Below are 21,917 nucleotides of genomic sequence, written 5' to 3' on the forward strand. Positions count from 1 at the left end.
TAGATAGACAGAGAGCTAGACAGACAGACAGACAAAAAGACAGACAGACAGACAGACAGACAGATAGATAGATAGATAGATAGATAGATAGATAGATAGATAGATAGACCCTATATCCGTATGAATCTATGTAATATGTAATACAGATGTATCAGTGTATATAATGTTTCAGGAGATTTAAGGTACCAATGCATTTAAGGTATTAGTAGATTTAAGGTACCAGTGGATTTAAAGTAACAGTGGATTTAAAGTAATGGTGGATTAGTTAAGGTACTACAGCTTTAACACTCTGCAGCCATCAGGCTACATCAGTTTGACAAGCCAACTTATAGTTTGTCTCTGAATATCTTTGCCAAATGTGTCTATAGTTACGGAGCTGACTGTCTTCACACATATTTAAGAGTGATATTATCTAAAACATGTTTCTCACAGTGTCTTTCTATAAGAATGAAATTAGAATGGGAAAAGAATGAAGCAGTGATTTACGCTATGCTAAGCTAATATACTGACATATATTTGTACATACAAATTTGTCTAAATTCATATCTTTAATATGTCAAATGCAGATTAAAGTCTTTTCAAATGTGTAAAGTATCTAAATATATAAATGATATGCATGCTTATTAAAAATGTGTAAATATATCTACTTTGCATATGTACACAAAAGAACTGACCACAGGCAGGACGCATGGTTTCGGTCATGTTTTAATGCTGTGATTAGGTGTTGGCAGTGAGATGCTCTCCAGAGCTGTCATTGGCACATAAACAGTGGCCTGATTTCACAATCAGAGTAAAGCCTTTAACACTGAGACTCAGAATTAGGATCAGACACTCAAAGCAAAGACGTCTCAAAGTGAGAAGCAGACAGAAGTGCCTCAGCTCGTCCTTCACAGTCCGTCCGCCTGCACTGACGTTCCCCTCAAATGGAGTCGCTGACCATGTAGCCACTGCTAGACGGAGCAGCTTGAGATGATGAATGGCTGTTGATGATGTGGGCTTCGTGTGCCTGATAGGCCGGGGGCGGGGGCTGCGGGGTGACATGGGCTGGCGGCTTTTGGGGGGAACCATTTATCGTGTCACAACAAGCTGCACAGAGCATCCCACCACCGAAAACGCTGAAAATAGCAGAGGCGAAACCGATGTACAAACACAGGCCCACCTCATACTTCATCCCACTGGCGGAGAACGGGTCGTAGGCATCGATAATTATATCATTGGTGGTCCAGGCCACAGCGATGAGGCAGAAAAGGCCGGCAGAGACGAAACACACCCCTCCCAACACGGCAAGAGCACCCTTGGCACGGGACTCATGGAGGCAACGGGTGCACTTCATCCCGGTGGCAGAGATGACGGTGGCAATGGTGGAGATCGTGGCGGAAAGCACCATGAGGGCCCGGGCCACCTGCAGATCCTGGGGCAGAGAGAGCATTGACCGATGGACCTCGCACTGGTAGATGCCGGTGGTGTGGGTCACGCACTCCATCCACAGGCCCTTCATGTAGGACGTGGCCGTGATGAGATTGGAGGTGAAGTAGGCCGTATGGCGCCAGTGAGGCAGCGCTGTGGCCACCAGCGTCCCCACCAACCCCAGAAGACCCAAGAAGTATCCTAAGATCTGAGTGGCCATGCCTGCTGCGGCCATGTACAGGGTTTTAGACTTTAACTGAGAAAAGTGCCACTTCAATTTGTGCTCAGCTTCAAACGGAATCCCCTCCTGAGTTCCTTGTCAGTCAGGCTCGTCTGTCACTGCCTGCATGTTAGCATGACTGATATGATAAGCTTCACCTGTTTGCGTCCTCTTGTGAGTTTCAACAGTTGTAGCAACACAAACCCTGTGAGGCAGAAAGAAAAGAGGCAGAATAGTTAACTCTTTACAGGACGTTTTATTACACACTTCTATAAACTGAGGCTCAGATCTATCTCTTATTTTGACCCCCTTGTTTTCGAGGGTCACCCTAACCCCTTGTAACTGAGTTCCAGGGTAGTGTTTGAAATCCTCCCTCTGAAATGGGACCCTCAAATAAAAAGAGCATCACTTCATTAACAGCTACCAGCGCTGCTCTGTAGGAGACCCTGCCAGTCTGCAGTGACAGCAGAGGAGGGTAAAGTTCAGCTCCTCACTGCTGGGCTTTAGTTACATTTAGGGCATCATATGATCTTCAAAGAGGGGGGCAATTATTTATTATCGCCCACCCCTAATTCTTCAGTGATATGAAGCTGAAGTCAGATATTTTTCCAGATTCTTGTTCGGATTTTACTGTTCCACCTTAAATGGAGCAGCAGTTCTGATGCCGGAGGAGCCAGAATGGAACTGCTGCACCATTTAAGGTGGAACAGGAAATTTAGTTACTGAGACGTCAGCACTGCTAGAGATTTTTTTATGCTTGTTATGAAGAAAAGGACCAAAATACACTGAAACAACATTAAACTAAGAGGATATGATGGTTATTGTAATTTAACAGAGAAAATTCTCACATCTGTGGGTTTCTTTGGTCTCTTGTTCTCCATCTTTTCCTGTTTTTCTTATTTTCTCATATCTCTCTGTTTGGAGTCTCTGAAAAACCTCCGTTTGGAGGGTCATGTAGCCCCAACACTTCACCCTCCCCCCCATCTCAACAAGAATCGGGACACCCTACCCCTAGACGAGAACGCACTAAACGGAGGGAGTGGTCGGGGCGAGGGGTGAAATGGGATCAGGTCTAAGAACAGCTCAGCCAGTTTGCATTGAAGTCCCTGTAGTTACTGAATAATTAGCTTTATGTAATCAGCCTGAGATTTTAAGGGGTTAAACACACATAGAAGGACTTGAAGAGGTGAACTGGCTATGAAAATGTGAATAAATGATAACAGATGTTTTATCAATCCGTTGGTTTTCTTGCAGCACAAATTAGTAGTGGTGCATATTTCATTTGTGCATTTCTTCTAAAATTCACTCCTGTTTTTCTGGGGCGTTACATCCATTCCAATTTATTTGCAAATCTCAGCAGAAAAATATTGTGATACATTTCACACCTTCAGGAATCGTGATGTTCTATTTTTGTCGTAATGCTCACCCTTACTTTCTAATAGGTCACGTGTGTCAGACTCCAGTCCTCATGGGCCAAAACACTGCAGACTTCAGCTCACTGCCTCATTAAACACACCTGATTCAGCTCATCAGCTAACTAGGCCTTTATGAACTGAATTCAGAGCGTTAGATGAGGGTAAACGCTGATCTCTGCAGCATTTTGGCCCAGAAGGTCCCCAGTTTGACATGCCTGCATTAGGTCATGCCTGCAGATGATTCTTTTACTGAGGTCTAATTCCCAGACAAGCAGGACATTACTGAGCCCTCGCAAGTTGTTCTCCCATATGTTCAGGCTGCAGGCTCGCTTTGGGCGTATGTGCTGAAGCCTCACACTGTGAAAGGCTCGATACAAGCCTCGCAGTGAAGGACAGAACACAAATATCCTATTGTGTCCAGCTGTGAAGAGGAGAGCATAGCAGAGGGCAAACAGAAAGGCTTGTGTTTGAGACATGGAGCAGAGTGTGGGTTAGAAATAGCTCTAATGTTTCCTGTAACGCATCGCAAACTGGACATTTCCTCAGTGACTCAACAAAGAATATCTGAATCAAAACAAGATCTAAATTAGAATTAAAGATCAAACTAAATGTGTTCAAATTAAAGAAACACAGCGTCTTACCCGCAGTGCAGCTTCGCCCACTGACGAACACAGCTGGGGTCACTCCACAGAGCGCTCGCCTCTCCGGCTGCGGCAGTGCAGAGCAGAGCGCTTTCTGCCTGGCGTTGCAGATGAACAGGTTATTGTACTGTCGGACGCTGCGCTTCGTTAGCACATCACTCACAGGCATTTCCTGAGCTGTCACAGCCAGAAGGATGAACTACGCCAACACGGCAACAGCTGAAACAAAGGGCCCTGCTGCCCAGGCCTGGACACACAGGCCTATCAGCGCACAGCTATTCCCACTGCCAAACAGTGCTGCACCAACGGGTCCACAGACGTGATTAATGTGCTTCTGGGTTTAAAACAACCTGCCTCACTTAGCAGGAGCACTGAAACCCGGGACATCATTTGTACTCATAATTAAAAAGCTTTAATCAGACTTTTTCACAGTTAGTGCTTCTACTATCTGTTTGCAAGTGTTTTGTTGATTTTCTGTTTTCTAGCTTCAGATGTTGTTTTTGACATAAACAACATTTTTATGTTATTAGTGATGAAACTGTCTGAGTGTTGTGTCCACTGTATGTAACATTTCAACCATTTGAGGAGCCCCTTATTGTGACTAGCAATTGTGAATTATCTCATTTACACACCAACCGGCCACTTCATTGAGTCCACCTCCTTGTTTCTACAGTCATTGTCCACTCTTTTCAGCTGCACTGACCGTATAGTTCCACTCTGTAGTTCTACAGTTACAGACTGTAGTCCATCTGTTTCTCTGTTTCTCTACTGTTACCCTGTTCTTCAGTGGTCAGGACCCCCACAGGACCCCCACAGTCCTGTGCTCAAATGCTCCATATTCACCCATTCATTTGGGACTCGCTCAGGAGCGCCCTCTAGCGTTTGAGAAACCCTGAAGACTTTACAGAGTGGTAATTCCATTTGAGAAAAATCATAGTTTATAAACATTTTTAATGTAAAAGAATAATTTATTTCCTGAACACTGAACAGCATAAAACATTTTAACACTGCTGTTATATTTTTAAGAGCTTTTAAACTCGAGTTATAACAATATATATAAAACGGTGTCTCATGTACGTCCATGACACCTGTGAGCGCGAACAGCCAATGAGCTGCTTCGCTCGCCAACCAATCAGCACTCAGTGTCAGTAATTGTAAATGATTTATAAAGGGTGGTCAAAATAAGCTATAGCTTCAGATTACACCTTTTCGGTCAGTGCTTGTTTTTGTATTGATTATTATGTCTTTATTATTGTTTTGTCTTTTATTGTTATGGGTGTAAACACCTGATAAACTGAAATAAACTTATTAATTAGTAATACCAATCAGCACTCAGTAGCAGTAATGCCAACCAATCAGCTCCAACCAGAACCTCTTTGCTGTAGAAAAAGGAAACATACAGGTGAGTTTTCTTTGCTGTTTTAGTGAAATTCATCCTTCTACTGTCTAAAATTAAAGGAAAGTTCTGAGTGATTAGAAACTATTTTAACTTTTCGTTTTTAGCCTTTAAGCTCCATTCCCCCCATTCATAGAGGACTCGCTCGCGGGCGCCACCTGCTGTTCAGCAGTCTCGTTTATGATATAATGGGGTGCGGGGGCGGGTTGGGGTCTCTCTCCCTCTCTCCCTCTCTAAACAGCTGTAAGTCCCGCTCACTCCGCCTTTAAGGAGCGGGAATAACGCGGCTCCGTGCCCGGCTGGGTCTGTCCGCTCAGCGGGGACGGAGCGGATTCAGCACAGGTAGTGAAGTGAACAGAACGGCTCTCAGATTCGATTCGGATCCCTTCGTTTTTACCAAAGAGTCGTTCAGAAGAACCGGATCATTCGGGAGCGTTACAGCTCGCGGTCTGTGAGTGAATGAGCTCGAGCGCCTCCTCGCGCTGTCGAGTTAGCAAACGTTTTCTGGGCCACAGAGAGAAAACTGGACAAAACAAACAATGTGGCCTCGAGTCCGATTAGCAGCCGTTTAACACGATCAGTACTGATTATTATATAAGAGCTTCACTGAGCTTCACTCCTGGATCCGCGGCGGTCAGTCAGAGTGGCGGGAGCTGCTGAGGTCAGTCCGCCCGGTCAGGCCTGTCAGCACAGAGAGCGGCTCCGGCCTCACTGCGGACTGGACGGTTAAAATCCTTCGGTCAGCTCCTCAGTCCGAGTCCATATCCGACATTAACGCCGCTCGGCGGTCAGAGTCCGCGGCCAGCGCTCCTGCTGAGCGCAGCGGAGCTAGCCAGGCTACGCCAGCCTCTCCCAGGACCCCGCAGATGGGGCGGGTTGCCCGGTAGCCGCAGGAGGGAAGGCGCGGGACTATAAAATGGCCTCGCAGTCGAGCAGATTCACCTCCACTCAGCCCTCCCGCCGTGTCCGATCTCGGAGGCGGCCATATTCTCTCAGAACCGTTCAGACCAGAACCCAGCGCGGTTCTCCTCAGGGGTTCTTTGAGAAACTGCCCGCTGAGGTGTTCGACTTCATTTTGGACTTCCTGTCAGGTGAGTGAAGCGCTAGGTTGTTCTACTGTACCTACAATTGAGAGCGCATACACGCACTCAGTAATCCAATCATAATCGGATTTCTGCAGTTATCCAATTATTCAGATGGTCATGCAAACACCATTCTCTGATCTACAAATCCGATTAAGAAATCTGATAAAGAGGCTGGATGTTAGCTCAGTAATCAGATTTCTCAGTGCTGTAAACTCTTCTTCTGATTTCTATCGTAATTCTCAGTCTGCGCGAGATCAGACGGTGGACGTCGCGAGACGCAGCAAATCACTGTTGGAGCGGCGCTGAAACCAAACAGGAAATAAAGGGTTTAAATTTTCTTCATCTTCTCGATGATGAGGTTCATATTTCGGCTAAAGCGGCGCGTCGTTTAAAAACAGCTGCTTATGAAGTCTGAGTTTTACATTTACGTCGCGTCTTCTTCTGTGAGTTTACAGGAATCTGATTACTGTCTGACTCATGTAGACCCGGAGTTTTCACATCATCTGATTACTCGAGCGTGTAAACGTGTTGATTGGATTACTGACAGACTCTGATTCTCTGCAGTTATCGGATTATTGAGTGCATGTAAACGCAGTGTAGGCGTAGGATGTAGCTGTACATGCAGTCATTTACCTCTGATTACACAGTGACGTCCCCATGCCCAGCAGACGCAGGTACGCTGTGACAGCCCACTGTTGGTGTCCACAGCGTTGTCACAGTGTTGGAAGTAGTTTTTCAGAATGTTCTGACAACATAGGGACAACATTGTCAGTACACAGTCACGACCTCCCAGAGTCCATTACAGCTCCATTAGGTTGTGCGTGGAACTCAATGGAGTTTTGATGAGTTGCCAGTAGATAGTCATAACACTGTACACACTTAAAAGGATGGTTCTTCAGGGGTTCTTTAGTAAGGAAAATGGTTCCACATAGAACCATGAACACTCAAAGAACCCTTTGCATGATTAAACGGCATGTCAAAAGCACAGCCTTAAAAAGTTTAAGGGTTTTTCAGTAAATGATCAAAGGGTTCTTTATATCATGAAAAGATTCTTCACATTGACAGAGAATGTGCTGTAGATGGTTCTATGTAGAAAGGGTTCTATATAGCACCAAAAAGGGTTCTTTTGTTGTTACAAGATTGACATCGTAACAGTAGAAGAGTCGTTTTTTGGGTGTTGAATAGAAAGATATTCAAAAAGGTTTTATATAGAACCGTCTACAGCACGTTCTCCACCTCTGCCTCAGTTTGAAGAAGAACTATTTAATAATGCAAGGAACCCTTTAATCATGGAGGGGGTTCTTTGAGTGTCCATGGTTCTATATAAAACCATTTTCTTGGCTAAAGAACCCTTGAAGAACCATCATTTTTAAGAGTGTGTGGCAGTGTTACTCGTGACAGTGTTGTGTGTTCGCTGGTGTGTCATTCTGTAGTCCGCCTTATACCCATATTTGGAACTCCAGGTCTGCTGTGTCTGATCCACTCAGACCAGCGCAACACACACTAACGCACCACCACCACGTCAGTGTCACTGCAGTGCTGAGAATGACCCACCCCCCTAATAGTACCTGCTCTGTGAGGGTCCATGGGGGTCCTGACCACTGAAGAACAGGGTAAAAGGGGGCTAACAAAGTATCAGAGAAACAGATGGACTACAGTCTGTAACTGTAGAACTACAAAGTGCACCTATATAGTAAGTGGAGCTGATAAAATGGACAATGAGCGTAGAAACAAGGAGGTGGTCAGAATGTTGTGCCTGACCGGTGTATATAATGATAGAAGAAGCCACTTTTCTGTTGAATCAAAGTCAGTGTGAATTGGAAAGCAGCGCAGTGGGGTGGGGTAGAGGAAGGAGGGAGTGAAACATGGTATTATTGGATAATACTATGTTTGGTGCATGATGATGTAATCAAAAATCAATATGTTTTAGAGGAGGCAAAAGTCTTTATACTGAAGTGGAAGTTTACCTCATTTGAGTGAGAGGATATGATGGTGCGTATGACCAGGGACGGAAACTAACGAGGTAAATAAGCAGGGAAGCTGTCTGTGCACTGAAACATTGAAGCCTCGTGTGTTTGTGTTTCAGCCGTCGATGCCAGTGTTTTTAGCATGGTATCAAAAACCATCTCCGGCTGCATAATGAGGCACGTGTCCACTTTTGCCTGGAGGAACCAGATGATCTTGCAGTGGTTTCACTGCACGTCACCCGAAGCCGAGGGCTCTGTGCTCGACCATTTCAGACACCTGGGTATGATTGGAGATCCTGTTTAAAGCCTTCAGCTAAAGCCGTGTTGGAGACTGTAGACGTTCCAGTGCTAAATGAATGAGCCGTCACTGTTAGTGTGGTGTTTTTGATGCTCTTTCCCACAGGATTACTCTTCAAGAGATGCACTCTGTTACTGCCAACCAAGGACAGGTTAAGGTTTTCATATTCCGTGTTTTCACAGGTAGGTCCAAATAAAAAACACATCTTATTGCAAGAAATTAGTTCGGTTTTAAAATTAAGATGAGGTTGAGTTCATGGTCAGTCATTCCGGCACATGGCGGCATATTAAGCTTTAATTTTTGGAAGACTTTAGAGTGCGAGAGACGTGTTGGTCAGAAATTTAATGAAAGAGGGGAATTTGGGGGGTTTGCTCTGGGACATGGTGTCACTCTACCAATATAACTTAAGGCAGCTTTGCCTCAGCAAATTACACAGAAATCAGACCTGCCAACCAGGTGCGCATTTGACAGATCGTTAAACATGACTTTCCGCAGTACTGTATTCATAAATATTAATGAAGTCTAAACTCATAACCGTAATGAGCAGATCATATCAGGCTGAAAAAGCGAGTGCACGTCCCGCAGATACAGCGTTACCCAGAACGATACCGGGAGGTTTGGGTGTGCCTTACTGTTAAAGCGTTCTTCAGTAAATGATTAAAGGGTTCTTTGCCTCATAAAAGGGTTCTTCAGATTGACAGAGAATGTGCTGTAGATGGTTGTATATAGGACATTTTTGTAAGGGTTCTATGCAGCACCAAAAAGGTTTCTCTATTGTAAGAAGATTGACATCATAACAGTAAAAGAATCCTTTTGGGTGCATGAATAGAACCTTTTTCAAAGAGGCCCTCTACAGCACGTTCTCCATCAATTTGAAGAACTGTTTAATGATGCAAAGAACACTTTAACCATGCAGAGGTTCTTCGAGTGTTAATGATTACTTATAAAACCATTTTCTTTACTGAAGAACCCTTGAAGAACCATCATTTTTAACAGTGTATAGCAATGTTACTATAATAATGTTACTTAATAATGAAGTTGTGACAACATTGAGAATGTAAACAGCGCCACCTTTTGACAACGTTGTAGCAACATTGCGGGGGGGGGGAGGCAGGGTTTGAATATATGGTGATGAGTGGGGAAATGACCATGTGCATTCATTAATTCATTAATTAATTTGTTTATTTAAACGGAGCTACACGATTGGCAGGTCAGAGGAATTTTAAAAATGAGCTTTTATGGCTTAACAGTCAGTCTAAGATATTATATGTCATAACTCCCTGTGTTCCTCCAGGTTCCCTGTTTAACGATGGAGCAGTGCGCCGCCTTTCCTTTCTGCCGAGGCTTCATTTATTACGGAGTGTTCCTGAATGTGAGTCCGTGGTGTTGCAGATGAATAAACTAGCTGATGTAGAATTAATTTGATCTTATCTTGCTCACGTTTGCTGTTGTGATAGCAGTAATAATTTCTTTGAATTGCCAAGGAGACGATCTCAGTGGCCGCTTTACTAGGTAGGCAAACGTGGGGGGAGATGTCTGGAGGGTAAGATGGCGTCTTAATTCATCCTCAGATCCAATAACAGGGCCTTCCTCACTAAATGTATATGTGCTGACTAATTCAGAAATTCCATGCGGACGGCAGGGATTTATTCTCCGGGACATTTCTGAAGTCAGTTGATCAAATTTTGTCATTGGATAATAGTAATTTATGCCTTATATTAAATTATAGAACTTCGGGGGGGTGGGGGGGCGGTGCAGAGGGAGTGAATCTTTTGGTTTTGAGAGGACTTTCAGTCACTCATGTTTAGACTAAGGATTCTCCACAAGGAGGCACTATCAGCACACTGCTATAAGAGCAGTGCTGGAGCACAAGAAGCCCCTCAGAAAAGGGGCAGAAGATCTCCAACAGCAGATTACACTGGAATAATGTTAGTTGGATTTTCACCATAAAGTCCTTCGTTTATTCATTGCTGTTTTACTGGCTGGCATTAGTGCCACATGCTGCAGTGACCAGAAGCCAGAATTACTGAATATTTCTATTCTTCTTGCTGGAGGTGATTTTGGTTCTCAGTGCTGTATAAATTGTATGTTCTGTTAAACTCGACAACATGTTGATGAACGATTCAGTGGGGCTTCTGTCCCTGATGGTGGGCTCAGATAGCCCTTTATAAGATTTCCATTTTTGTGCTATTACAGCAAAATTGTCTGCTGTTCTGCTTCGTTTCCTCTAACTGTATGTGTGTTTATGCGTCGTTACCCTGAATATGCTAAACTTGGGCATAAGTGTAGTTAGTTTAGCTTTACAGTAAATGGACAGTGTGTCTCATTCTCCTGAGAAAAAGTCTCCGTCAGATTCATGACGTGTTCTTAAAGCGCAGAACTGTTCTCACCTTTGTGCTCTTGAGTGTTGAGGAGAACCAGATCTGCCAGAATGAAAAGTAACTAAAATAAAAAATAAATGACCGTTTAGCTGATCTGCTGATTCAGAGGTCGACCCGTAGTGTTCAGAACTCTGGAGGAGGCGGTTCATCATGTTCTTCTGCAAAATTCAGATCACACAGACATTCGGAAGCCCTTCTCCCACACTGCCTGCAGAAGCCATCGAGAGTTATGTATCGGCAGGTTTGTCTGTCCGTGACTCTGCAGCTCTTTATGGAGTTGGTGAAATAGTTTAATCAGCTCTTCTCCTCCTGGGCCTGATTGCTAAACCTGAACGTGAAAAACACGCCCCCTCATTATCATATGAAGGAAGAAATGCAGAAATAAGTAGATGAATTAATGAATCAATGAATAAAGCAAACAATTATTAAAAGATAGATACAGAAAAAATATATTGAAATGAACATAGTAGTAAAAAAATTATAAATAATGCAGAAATAAATACACTGAGAAATATGTAACTGCAGAAAAAGAAATATGTGTATAATTACAACCAAAATAAGCAATTTATCTTTTATTTAAGTTTATTTATTTATTATTTAGTTATTTTTACTTATTGATTAATTTATTGAGTAATTTATTTTCAAGTTTTATTTATTTTTCCTTTTGGCAGATCTGGTCCGCCATAGAGTGTGTGTAGATTCTGCTCTTACCTGAGAACAAATCACACATAAGAGAAGATTGGTGAGTCAGAATCTTCGTACAAACTGCGTAAGTGGGGTTAAGAAGGAATTTCTTCTTAAGAACGTTTGGTGAATGAGGTCCGCTGTTCTTAAGGGGTCATTTTCCCCATGTTTCCCTACTCATACCTTGTATGTGGTCAGTAGTGAGTTGCGATTCTGCTATTTTACTTTATTATTTGTTTGTTTTTATATAAACACTGTCGTGCTGAAAGGTTAGTTGATTGATATGCATAAATGAAACTTTCCGTACCGGTCAGCGAGGTGAACCTGGTGCAGTGGCCACTGAGTGTAAACATTCTGCATCGTAGAAGGAGTTTCCTTCTTTCTGTCTGCTGAACCTTTATGACAGTAATGTTCAGTCCTGATCACTGTAGACCCTGATAGCTGGTTGGGATGAACTGGAGTGTCACCGTGTCTTTGACTTTTTGTGTGAGACCACAAACCTTCAGCGGACAGTCGAGGCAGCGGTTACATGCAGGCCAGGTGGGTGAAAGGACAGCAGTTACTGACGTCTATAGTGAGCTTCAGAAAACGTTAAAAATTTGTATTCTTTTGAACTCTGTGAATCTTAAAAGACATAAGTTCTCACTTTTATTGCTTCACTATAGTTCATTTGAGAGGAGGAAATACAGCTTGTAGTGATATTGTCCTTTATCCTGAAAAACATTTATGCCCAAAGACTTAAAAAGTTCACCAAGGAAACTGGCCACTTTGTGGCACTGCCTGTCCAGCCAATATCTGAACCTTTATAACTCTTATGCTTCGTATTTTTAATATTAATCCAAGTCAGAATTGTGAGAAACAAGGAAACGCTCCAAAAATAAATTCACAATAATTTTTCTCAAAAATCTTGTCATCAATGATGTCCGCAAGATACCCGTTTATTATTGTAATTTGACTTCTGTTCTGAATCAGGTGGTACTTTTTTAACCCATCTGTTTGCTTATTGTACCTTTTTTAATCTTTGGCCCAAATTGCATGTGTGTGTGAGTTTGTAGTTCAGTGTGTATAAAAGAAGGATTTAGGGGGACACAGTTTTTCTAATACAGTGTGGTGTCCATGGAAATGTATTGAACCCTCCTAGACAGCACACGTGCTTTGTGTCCTTTGTGTGTGATACGAACAGAACATTTGTTTTTCATGAAAATATGCAAAAATGACAAAAAAAGGAACACTTTTGGACCAAAGCACAATAAATAAATCGGACGCTGTAGCCAAAGAGTTCAACCAGTTTTGGTTTCTTTTTGAGGAATGTTCTCGGTGAAGCTGTAAGAACCGCTGTAGTGAAGGAAATTCCAGAATGGGCATAAATGGGTTTAAAAATGATGTCAGTGAATCTTAAATATCAGCCATTTTTTTGTAATATGGACGTTGAGGTCAGCTGATCAACCAGTTCCTAAATTCCACGTTGTTTTTGACTAAAAATATATTTTGGTCATTGACCAATGATGCCACATGGAATTTGCACACATTCAGTTTCACAATTGTGACACAATAATGACCTTCATTAACAGTTTAACAAAAGGAGGATTACACAGCCATGAGAGGAGCAGGAAAGGAAATGGTTTCCAACATTGAGTTTCTCTTTAGTGATCTGTTGATTACAGGGTGAAGAAGCACCTGACTAGTCGACAAAAAGGCTGTTCAGACTGCAGACGAATCTGATTTCTTCCTTAAATCAGATCTTTTGAGTCGACTGTCCGCTCTGTTATCTGTGAGCAATCAGATCAGATTTGTGTGTCCAGACATCTCCAGTCTATCTGCATGGGTTGCCATGGTAACAACATAGGCATCAGTAACTACGTAGCTACGCTGGTGACGTGGATTTCAGTTGCGGACGCAGGAGAGATGGAGGAGCATCATCTCCCCTCCAAACTCCTCAGAACTCTCTTCATCATCATGAATCTTTGGAGCTCTTCTTGAATTCCAGAACTTCATCACTCTGGACTCGACATTGTCGCTGTTTGTCGTGTCGTGAGTGACGAAAAAGACACTTTGAAATCTTATTTGAGGGTCCAGACTGAGACACGTCTGTACAAATCTGACTGGAGTCGCATTTCAAACCACCTCCAAATGTGGTTTGATCCAATTTTGCTGTTCAGACGATCAAAATCACTCTGGATACGACAGAAATCAGATTTGGGCTGTGAGTCTGAAAGGCCTTAGTACATGCCACTGCCAAGCGCTGTATTGACTCTGATGTCTTCAGGCTGTATGTAGAATGAAAACATGGTACTGATCTGTTTGATATTCTGAGTAAGTCAAAAGTCTCATTTATTGACTTTGAAGAAGATTTGTGTCGTTTATCTCATCAGACACAAATGTTGAATCGGTTGCTGCTTCAGATGTTCCTTAGTTTGATCCATATTACACTACTGTAATAAACCTTTACCCTTTGTTCTGTTGTTGTATAAGGTGCATGTCACCGGTTGGAGCTGGCGGTCCGTCTCTTCTGCAGAGGTGTGCTCTTAAATCAGTGGCAAAGAAGACGGGATTCTTTCTTCTGGCTGATGTGCATCCTCAGACCCTGGCCGATCGTCAGCCAGGCTCGCCTGCTCTTCATCCTCTTCGGACCACTTCAGTCTGATGGTAATATTTCATCTTCACTTGCTTTTGTTTTTTTGGCTGATCATTTATTATATCATTTCATTTACTGGACATTCCCAGACATCATGGAAATATGTGGAAAAGTGTCTATGCTGTGGAGCTTCACGGAACTCGGAGGAAGACTGTGTTTGCCTTCACCCTCCTAGAGCTGGTGGTACCGTGTGATTGGGGGAGACGGAACTAGTGGGTGGAACTGGAAACAACTAAACTGGGGAGAAAATTGGGGGAAAATCCCCCCTGGTATTCGGGGGTCCCGTGTTGTCCCATAGCGGCGCTGATGCTTCAATGTCAGTAAATGTCTGTTTTATCAGCTGTTCTCCTGTAGAGTCTCTGTTCTAGTGCGGTTCTGCGCTCTTCCTCACATTAACTGAGATCTTCCTCGTCTCCTCTTCTGTAGAGTCTCTGTTCTAGTGCGGTTCTGCGCTCTTCCTCACAGTAACTGAGATCTTCCTCGTCTCCTCTTCTGTAGAGTCTCTGTTCTAGTGCGGTTCTGCGCTCTTCCTCACAGTAACTGAGATCTTCCTCGTCTCCTCTTCTGTAGAGTCTCTGTTCTAGTGCGGTTCTGCGCTCTTCCTCACAGTAACTGAGATCTTCCTCGTCTCCTCTTCTGTAGAGTCTCTGTTCTAGTGCGGTTCTGCGCTCTTCCTCACAGTAACTGAGATCTTCCTCGTCTCCTCTTCTGTCTTCAGTGTGAGAAATGAGGAACAGTCACTCTTCACTCCAAACTCTTGGGAAACTGGGCGAGTTTTCAGATTTACAGATCTGCTGCAGCTCATTGGAAAGTTTTTCAGAGGAATCCGGGCAGAGTTACAGTTTCTAGGCTATGAAGGACCAACTGGGTGAGCCAGTCTGCTACAGCGCCACCCTGAGGCAGAGCAGTGCTGCAGCTCTAGTTAGTTAAGAACACCAGAGACAGAAGCTGATTGTGGGGGAAACAGAAAGAGAATACAATATAATGAAATAAGTTATAAGCAGGGACCCCCAGAATTTTGATTTTGAGACATTCATGGGGTCCAGCAGGTTAATGAGAAACTATATCATACAACTCAGTTGTATAACTGAATGTCTACTAAATGGCATAAATCTAATCTAAAATATGCGAGTAGTGTCAAAATATATCATTCCAATTAAAACAAAAGATTTTACATGCGTGATATCAGGTCTTAAAATAGTGTTAAAATAGGTTATTTTGTGTAATTAAGCTGCATTTTACTTATTACTTAAGATACAGTCGGGACACTTCCAAGTCTGACAGACGATATTCCGAGAAGAGCCTTTAATTCTTCTCCTTTCTCTAAGCCAAAGTCCAGCTCTGAAAGTGTCCGTTATGGATCACCAGCTTGTTAAAATTGACACGTTTTAAATAGGAAGTTTACTACATTTGAAATCACAAGACAGTAAGAATTTCAAACCTCTGCATTTCTCAAACACCACATTTGGTATACGGGACTGCCGCGTCCGAATCAGCGCTTCCATTGAAAACGAATGGGACATGTTGTGGAGCGTTGATGCGCTGGAGCAGTGTAAATGCAGTGTTAGCATAATGTGCATGCTTGCTAAGGTCTGACAGAGCGCTTGTCCTTCCAGGTAAGATAGGCTGGCAGCGTGTTTGTGATCACGTGGTGGGGCAAGGTGGCCTTTGGGACTTGGCCAAGGCCATTATTCTCCTCCATGATCACGAAGAGACCAAAGGCTGGAGACCTGACACCGTTCTCTCCATCATGGATGAGATGATGGGTAAGAGACAGAAACGTCTTTAGAACAGAAGATTGTTCTCATCAGGTCTTCGTCATGTGATTATAGGTAATTCAATGACCTGATGCTGTTCTATGTGCCTGTGTAATTTCCAGTTACGCCACTTCCATGGCATACGGAGAACATGGCGCGTCTCCTCATACTGTGTGGGAAGAGTATCTGCTACAGTGTTCTAGCAAGCAAGGCCATCAACGGCAGGCTCTCTGAGATCTCTCGGCTCCTCATCTTTCTCATTCTGGTAAGAAATACACCTGTTTAAAGGTGTGGTATGTGGCATGTAGTGCTGAGGTTGCAGATTGCAGACCAGCTCCCTCACCCTTCCCTTTCCAAGCGTGCAGCAGAACCTACGGTGGCCGTCAGGTTTTCTGTCCCGATTTCGTTTCGCTTCTTCATGTTTTCAGTTCTGTGACGGTGAAGATTCACCCTCCCTCGCTTTTCTTGTGCTAAATGATAACTGTGACCCTCCATTTGTGAAAATGTGGGTTCTCTAATTTCTCACAACACAAAATTGTTATTCAGCACTGGCAGCCGCTTCAGCGTAAAAACATGAAAGTAATTCTCTGAAGCAAAAACAATGTATCATGTACCATTGTTTCCAACATTGCCTTAAAGGTTTGTATGTTTTCTACCACTTTAAGCTGTTCATACCTACATATTTGGAAGATTTCTCTGTAGCTGGTACCACTTTGCTATGTATTCTGATGTTTTTCGTAACAGTATTTAATATACTGTGTCTGTCAAGAATGGTTCAGTGTCAGCCATCGCCCCGCTTATTACAGATAAAACTGCCCTGATGTTATGATTTACAAACTCAGATCCTCTCAAACAATTCAGTGAAGTCAGGAATAAAACTGTTTATTGATGTCATGGCTTCATTGAATTATAGCTTTGATAGGCCTTTCATATTTATTACTAATACAGTTGATCTGATCGCAGTCATTTAAGTTGACCACAGTTATTTCGCAGCTGATCTCATTCATCATTAACGTTGAAACAAACAGAATGTCAGTTGAGTGACTTTTCTTCAGGTAAGTTGAGGCAAATGCATATAAATAAAACAAAGTGGTGCGTAATGATTGTTTATGAGCTCCAGCTGTTTCCTTCATCAGCTGGGATCTACTGGTTAATGACCGCTAGTAAGCAGTTTGTCCACTTTAATAGGTGCGTGTAGTGAACAGTTTGTTAAATTGTTAATTGCCATTATTTACCTGCCAGTTAATCATGTGATGATCATGACAGGCCTAAGTTTTGAATTGTGCCGAATGTGATTTGGGTGTTAAATCCTAATTTGTCCACTGATGCCAAACAAGAAAAAATCAGTTGAGAGTCCTTAAAATAAACTTACGTCATGTTTGAAAATGTTTGCAAAATGTTCAGAAACCAGTGAGATATAATAATGGTAATAATTGTGTGACAGGTGAGTGAGAAGGACGGCTACTGCATGAAGTGGGCAGTGAAGATGACCCAGCAGGTGTGTCAGGTGTTCTCCGTGGCCTCAGAGAAGTGGTCCTTCATCCAGAGTGTGGAGAACATGCTTTCTGAAGTCACCATGGAGCTCTATGAGGTCGTTATGGCAGGTGAGAGGCCAGCGGTGTGTCCCAATTCAGGGGCTGCGTCCTTCAGAGGCTGAATTTGAAGGCCGATTGCGTCACAGCGGCACGACTAGACTGTCCCATTTCGAAAGCTCCTTCAAATGCGGCCGAGAAACGTGTCCTTCTTTTCCATGGCAACAGGTGGAGCCTTCGCCAGCCAACATATCCCGAGGTTCACTGTGTGCCGGCGAGGATTCAAGAACGTGGCGGCGTCAGCAGAGAAGCGAATGGCGGCTGAAGAGACACTTATATAATAAATATAAATATAAGTGTTGGGTTTAAACTGAGGCGAACGGCTGACGATACAGATGTTTAAAAACAGCCGGCGGTGCAGCATCTCCAGCTCTAATAAATGAAAAAATAAACAACTAAAATCAGAGTTTCTGGCTCCGTCTTTAAAGAACTTTAGAAGAACTTGATCAGAGCGGCGTTTCATGGCGCAGCGCTGAGGGCGGGAACAGCGGTGCTGTGCCGTAGGGCAGACGGTCTCATTTCGGTTCAGCCTTCGCGGGTCTAAGCAGCCTTCGAAGGATCCAGCCCCTGAATTGGGACACACTGTGTGTATCTCATTCTTCCTGGAAGAGTTGAACACGATTGTTGAGCAAACCCATTATTATTATAACTGAACAGAAAACTACGTAATACGAAATTAAAGACTTTCAGCACGTCTCAGAGTACGTACCTCTCGTTCTCTCAGAACACGTTTCTGATTAAAAACTAGAATGTTTTTGTCATCTTGGACCACAACAGCATGCAGGCTTACTAATATCTACAACAGTGACATGAAGAGCATCTAATTTATCTAGCTGCAGATATCTAGACTTACACTCTGTGTTTTGATTTTTTAATGTTTGTTTCAAAGATCACTCAGCGTATCTGAATAACTCACACATAACTCTCAGGCTAAATATCCACCTGGAAGGAAGTTATTTGCTGTTGTGATGTAATATGGATTTCTGTATAATTAATCTTAGTTATGTATTTATTTATTTGCTCATTTGTTTAGTTATTACCTCATTAGGTCTTTTCAGCTGAAGACCTGGGTGCCTTTTTCGATTTCCTTACACTGCTATGCGTCACACTTTCTCTCATGGATGAAATGGTTGTTTGTCTTATTACCTGTGAATATTTGTTTTTGTTTTGGTACCATGTAAGAACGTTTAACTGATAGACCTGCTTGTTTAAATAAGGAACTGCTCTATATTGGAAATTAAATGTGAATTTAATCAGCTAATCAATTAATGACTTTTGTGATTTTATTTATCTGTTTATTAAAACCAAACAGGAAATCACAACGGAGACGTGGATCCATTACAGCACCTGTGCTGCCTCTTGAATGCAAGCGCTCACTTCCACACGGAGATCGTCTACATGTCCCTCAGTAAAGACTGAAATCACACCAAGGTTACCAAGAGGCTCAGAGGTCACTCGAGGGCAGAACTAACGACGTACTGTATATGTAGATAAGTGTGGTGTAAACTCAGGGTTTTGCTAGCAAGTAGAGAGAACACTGATCTGATACCAGATATCGGACCAGTATCAGAAAAAAGCAATCAGATCTTTGAACAAATCTGTCCTGAAGTGGCACAAACTCACACTGTGAGATGAGCTGTGGATTTCCTCTTACAGGGTGGTGGAGTGTTTGATTAATTTGAGCACGATGGTGACTTTTAGAAGCTCATCTTAAGTGCTTCAATTAAAAATAGCTCAGTGTAAAACTTAGTAAGTTTTAATGAAAAAAGGGCATTGTAAAAGTGGAGATACTGGCCAGTACTCAAGGTTCCAGTATCAGAAAAGAAAAGCAGTTTTGTTGCTTCTGTACTAGCAAGACTTTTAACAGGTTGCAGTCTCCATTCTTTTTATTTACTGCACTGAAACAGGACTTAAACAGTCCTCTATGACAGCGTCCAGACAGAAGTGGCTCGGCTGCTTTGAGAACTACTGCTTTAAATAGACTTTTGTTTAAAAATGTGGTTTCATTATCATCCCTGACGGGGACAGTTCCGCAGCGTTCATCCCTCCAGTGTCAGTGTTATAACTGTGCTGTCGTCTGCGGTGAAGCGTTAACTCAGACTAAACAGAGCTGATGGTTCGCCGCGTCCGTGTCTCAGGTTATATTTAAGGATGTGAGTTTGAATAATTTTACGTTGAAGGGTTTTTGCTGTTCAAGTCGTTACAAGCAGCACTTTTGCTAAATGTTTTCTGATTATAAAAGCTGCAACATTGCAGAGTTGCTTGTTGGGCAGAAAAATCCCAAAACACTGTCTGTGTTGGAATCTGAGCCTAGTCCTTTTTCTGTATTTATTGTTGAATATTTATTTATTTATTGATTTATTTATGTATTTCACAGCATATTTATCAGATATGCTGAATATATATTGAATTTTACAGGTTTCTCTATAATGTCTGTGTATTATTCATGGGCACTCGAAGTATCTGAGAATTGAATGTGTGAATATGAGCCTGTGATTTTGTTACAGTTATTTGATTACTGTGTTGTTGGCTGCAGCCTTGTTTATAACTTTTCTGTCAGACCTGTGTTTTAGATTTAATCTGTTTATTTAACAGCACTATTTTGCACCAAAAGTGAGGCAATAAAATGAGTTGATAAAGTTTGCAGTGGGTGCTTTTTAAAGCCTGTACTGGCTGACTTTATTAAGCACACCTGCCCGCTGTCCACACTCTGTCCACTTAATACAGGCAAGGCAAGCTTATTTTTATTTATTATGTTTATTGTATAGCACATTTCTTACGCAAAGTCAATTTATTGCACTTTACATAAATAAAATGCTGCTGTCAGAAAAAAACTTGTATCTCCAAAACGGTAACTTTACAGGAGAAGGAAAAAACATACTCTACTTTTAATGTAAGTCAATGGAACCAGAGTTTTTTGTCATTTTTGGCCATTTCTTTTGATCCGTACATCATAAAATTCATACAAAATGTAAAGGGCCACAGGTATTTTCAAATTATGTCAAAAAACGACAAAAATGGAGATACACGGTTTTGTTCCGACATCAACAAAAAGCAAAAGGAACATTAAAAGTAGAAATAAAGACGAAGAGATTAATAGTGAAAAACAATATAAATAATAAATAAGTACAGTACACACTTAAAAACTATGGTTCTTTAAGGGTTCTTTAGTAAAGAAAAAGGTTCTATATAGAACCATGAACACTCAAAGAACCCTTTACATGATTAAGGGGTTCTTTGCTTGGTGAAATGGTTCTTTAGATTGATGGAGAATGTGCTGTAGACGGTTCTATATAGAACCTTTTTGAAAAGGGTTCTATATAGCACCAAAAACGGTTCTGCTATTGTTATGATGTGAAGCATAACGGCATTATGTGACCGCGCATTGTGCGGCTAAGTGATTATGTCTAACTGTCACTGCCCCCAGGGGCAGCTCTGCCACCGGGCAGCGATTTAACCATAAAGGAACCTCAGCCGGCGTCGCGTTCGGGACGCTCAACAACAGTCATCATACGTCACAACTTCCAGCGCCTTACTTTCTTACTTATTTAAAATAAACTTACACAGAGGTCAAACGCCACCTATTGGCAAGGCAAGTTTATTTAAATAGCACCCCCCCTTATACACTCCTGTCAATCAAAGTGCTTTACAAATGAGAAAATACAGAATCAGAAAACACAGAGTTGTTTAAAAAAAGTGAAGTAAACAAGAATAGAAATAAAGAACATGATTAAAACTATAGACTTAAAAGAGAAAATCATTAAATTAAAAATCTAATTACGAAACCTTGTATCTCCAAAATAACTTTACAGGAGAAATGTACTCCACTTTTAATGTAAGTCAATGGAACCAGAATTATTTCAGAGTAATTTGGCTCATTTCTTTTGGTCCATTCATCATAAAATTTACACACAATGTAAAGAGCAAAAGGCATACTGCCAAAAGCTGAGAAAACTGAAAAAAATGTGTATATATATATATACACACACACACACACACACACACACACACAGGAGGCTGCTTTGTGTTAGAAAAATCCACCGTCTGATAAAATGTGCAATTATTGAGAACTAATATATCAGTAACAGTGTGAACTTTATATCTAATATTTTTAAACAATTTACTGTTTTAAACAATTTACTGTGTTAAAAACCCTTTTGTATGGGTTCAGCCTGTGCCATCTGTTGCCAGCAGAGGGCGACAGCAGCAAAGCACTATTTACCTGTCAAACTCCAGTTCCCAGAAGCCCACAGGCCAATCAGCACCAACCAGACACACCTGTAGACCTCTGTGTTTAAGGCCCTGACAAACAGCAGTCAGCGTCACACCTTTGTAGAGGGGTGACCGATACGGTTCTCAGCGTCTTTCTCAAAAAGAAAAGAGGTCTATAAAGAGAAACAACCCCAAGAAGAAAAGAAGAAAAAGAGCTAAAAAGAGAA

The 21,917-nt window shown here is 42.2% G+C and overlaps 2 protein-coding genes across 2 annotated transcripts; one reads left to right on the plus strand and one right to left on the minus strand.

The window, feature by feature from the left end:
- Window positions 1–708: 708 nt before the first annotated feature.
- LOC118801932 (claudin-14-like) lies at window positions 709–3,793 on the minus strand. The gene is made up of 2 exons (XM_036562334.1): window positions 3,684–3,793; window positions 709–1,832 (listed from the first exon to the last, which is right to left on the minus strand). The coding sequence occupies exon 2, from the start codon at window positions 1,640–1,642 to the stop codon at window positions 920–922; it is 723 nt and encodes a 240-aa protein (XP_036418227.1). The 5' UTR covers window positions 1,643–1,832; window positions 3,684–3,793; the 3' UTR covers window positions 709–919.
- Window positions 3,794–5,995: 2,202 nt separating this feature from the next.
- On the plus strand, window positions 5,996–20,103 carry LOC118801935 (F-box only protein 47-like). Its single transcript, XM_036562337.1, has 10 exons — window positions 5,996–6,170; window positions 8,251–8,412; window positions 8,535–8,611; window positions 9,724–9,801; window positions 11,926–12,034; window positions 13,967–14,140; window positions 15,746–15,895; window positions 16,009–16,151; window positions 17,331–17,490; window positions 18,791–20,103. The coding sequence occupies exons 1-10, from the start codon at window positions 5,996–5,998 to the stop codon at window positions 18,895–18,897; spliced, it is 1,335 nt and encodes a 444-aa protein (XP_036418230.1). The 3' UTR covers window positions 18,898–20,103.
- Window positions 20,104–21,917: the final 1,814 nt, after the last annotated feature.

Source organism: Colossoma macropomum, unplaced genomic scaffold (genome assembly GCF_904425465.1).
Source record: "Colossoma macropomum unplaced genomic scaffold, Colossoma_macropomum, whole genome shotgun sequence".
NCBI lineage: Eukaryota > Metazoa > Chordata > Actinopteri > Characiformes > Serrasalmidae > Colossoma > Colossoma macropomum.

Coding starts and splice junctions, on each gene's coding strand:
- LOC118801932 (XM_036562334.1), bottom strand. CDS start 1,642: ATGGCCGCAGCAGGCATGGCCACTCAGATCTTAGGATACTTCTTGGGT.
- LOC118801935 (XM_036562337.1), top strand. CDS start 5,996: ATGGCCTCGCAGTCGAGCAGATTCACCTCCACTCAGCCCTCCCGCCGT. Junction 8,413..8,534: donor CGACCATTTCAGACACCTGG/GTATGATTGGAG, acceptor TCTTTCCCACAG/GATTACTCTTCAAGAGATGC. Junction 15,896..16,008: donor CATCATGGATGAGATGATGG/GTAAGAGACAGA, acceptor TGTAATTTCCAG/TTACGCCACTTCCATGGCAT.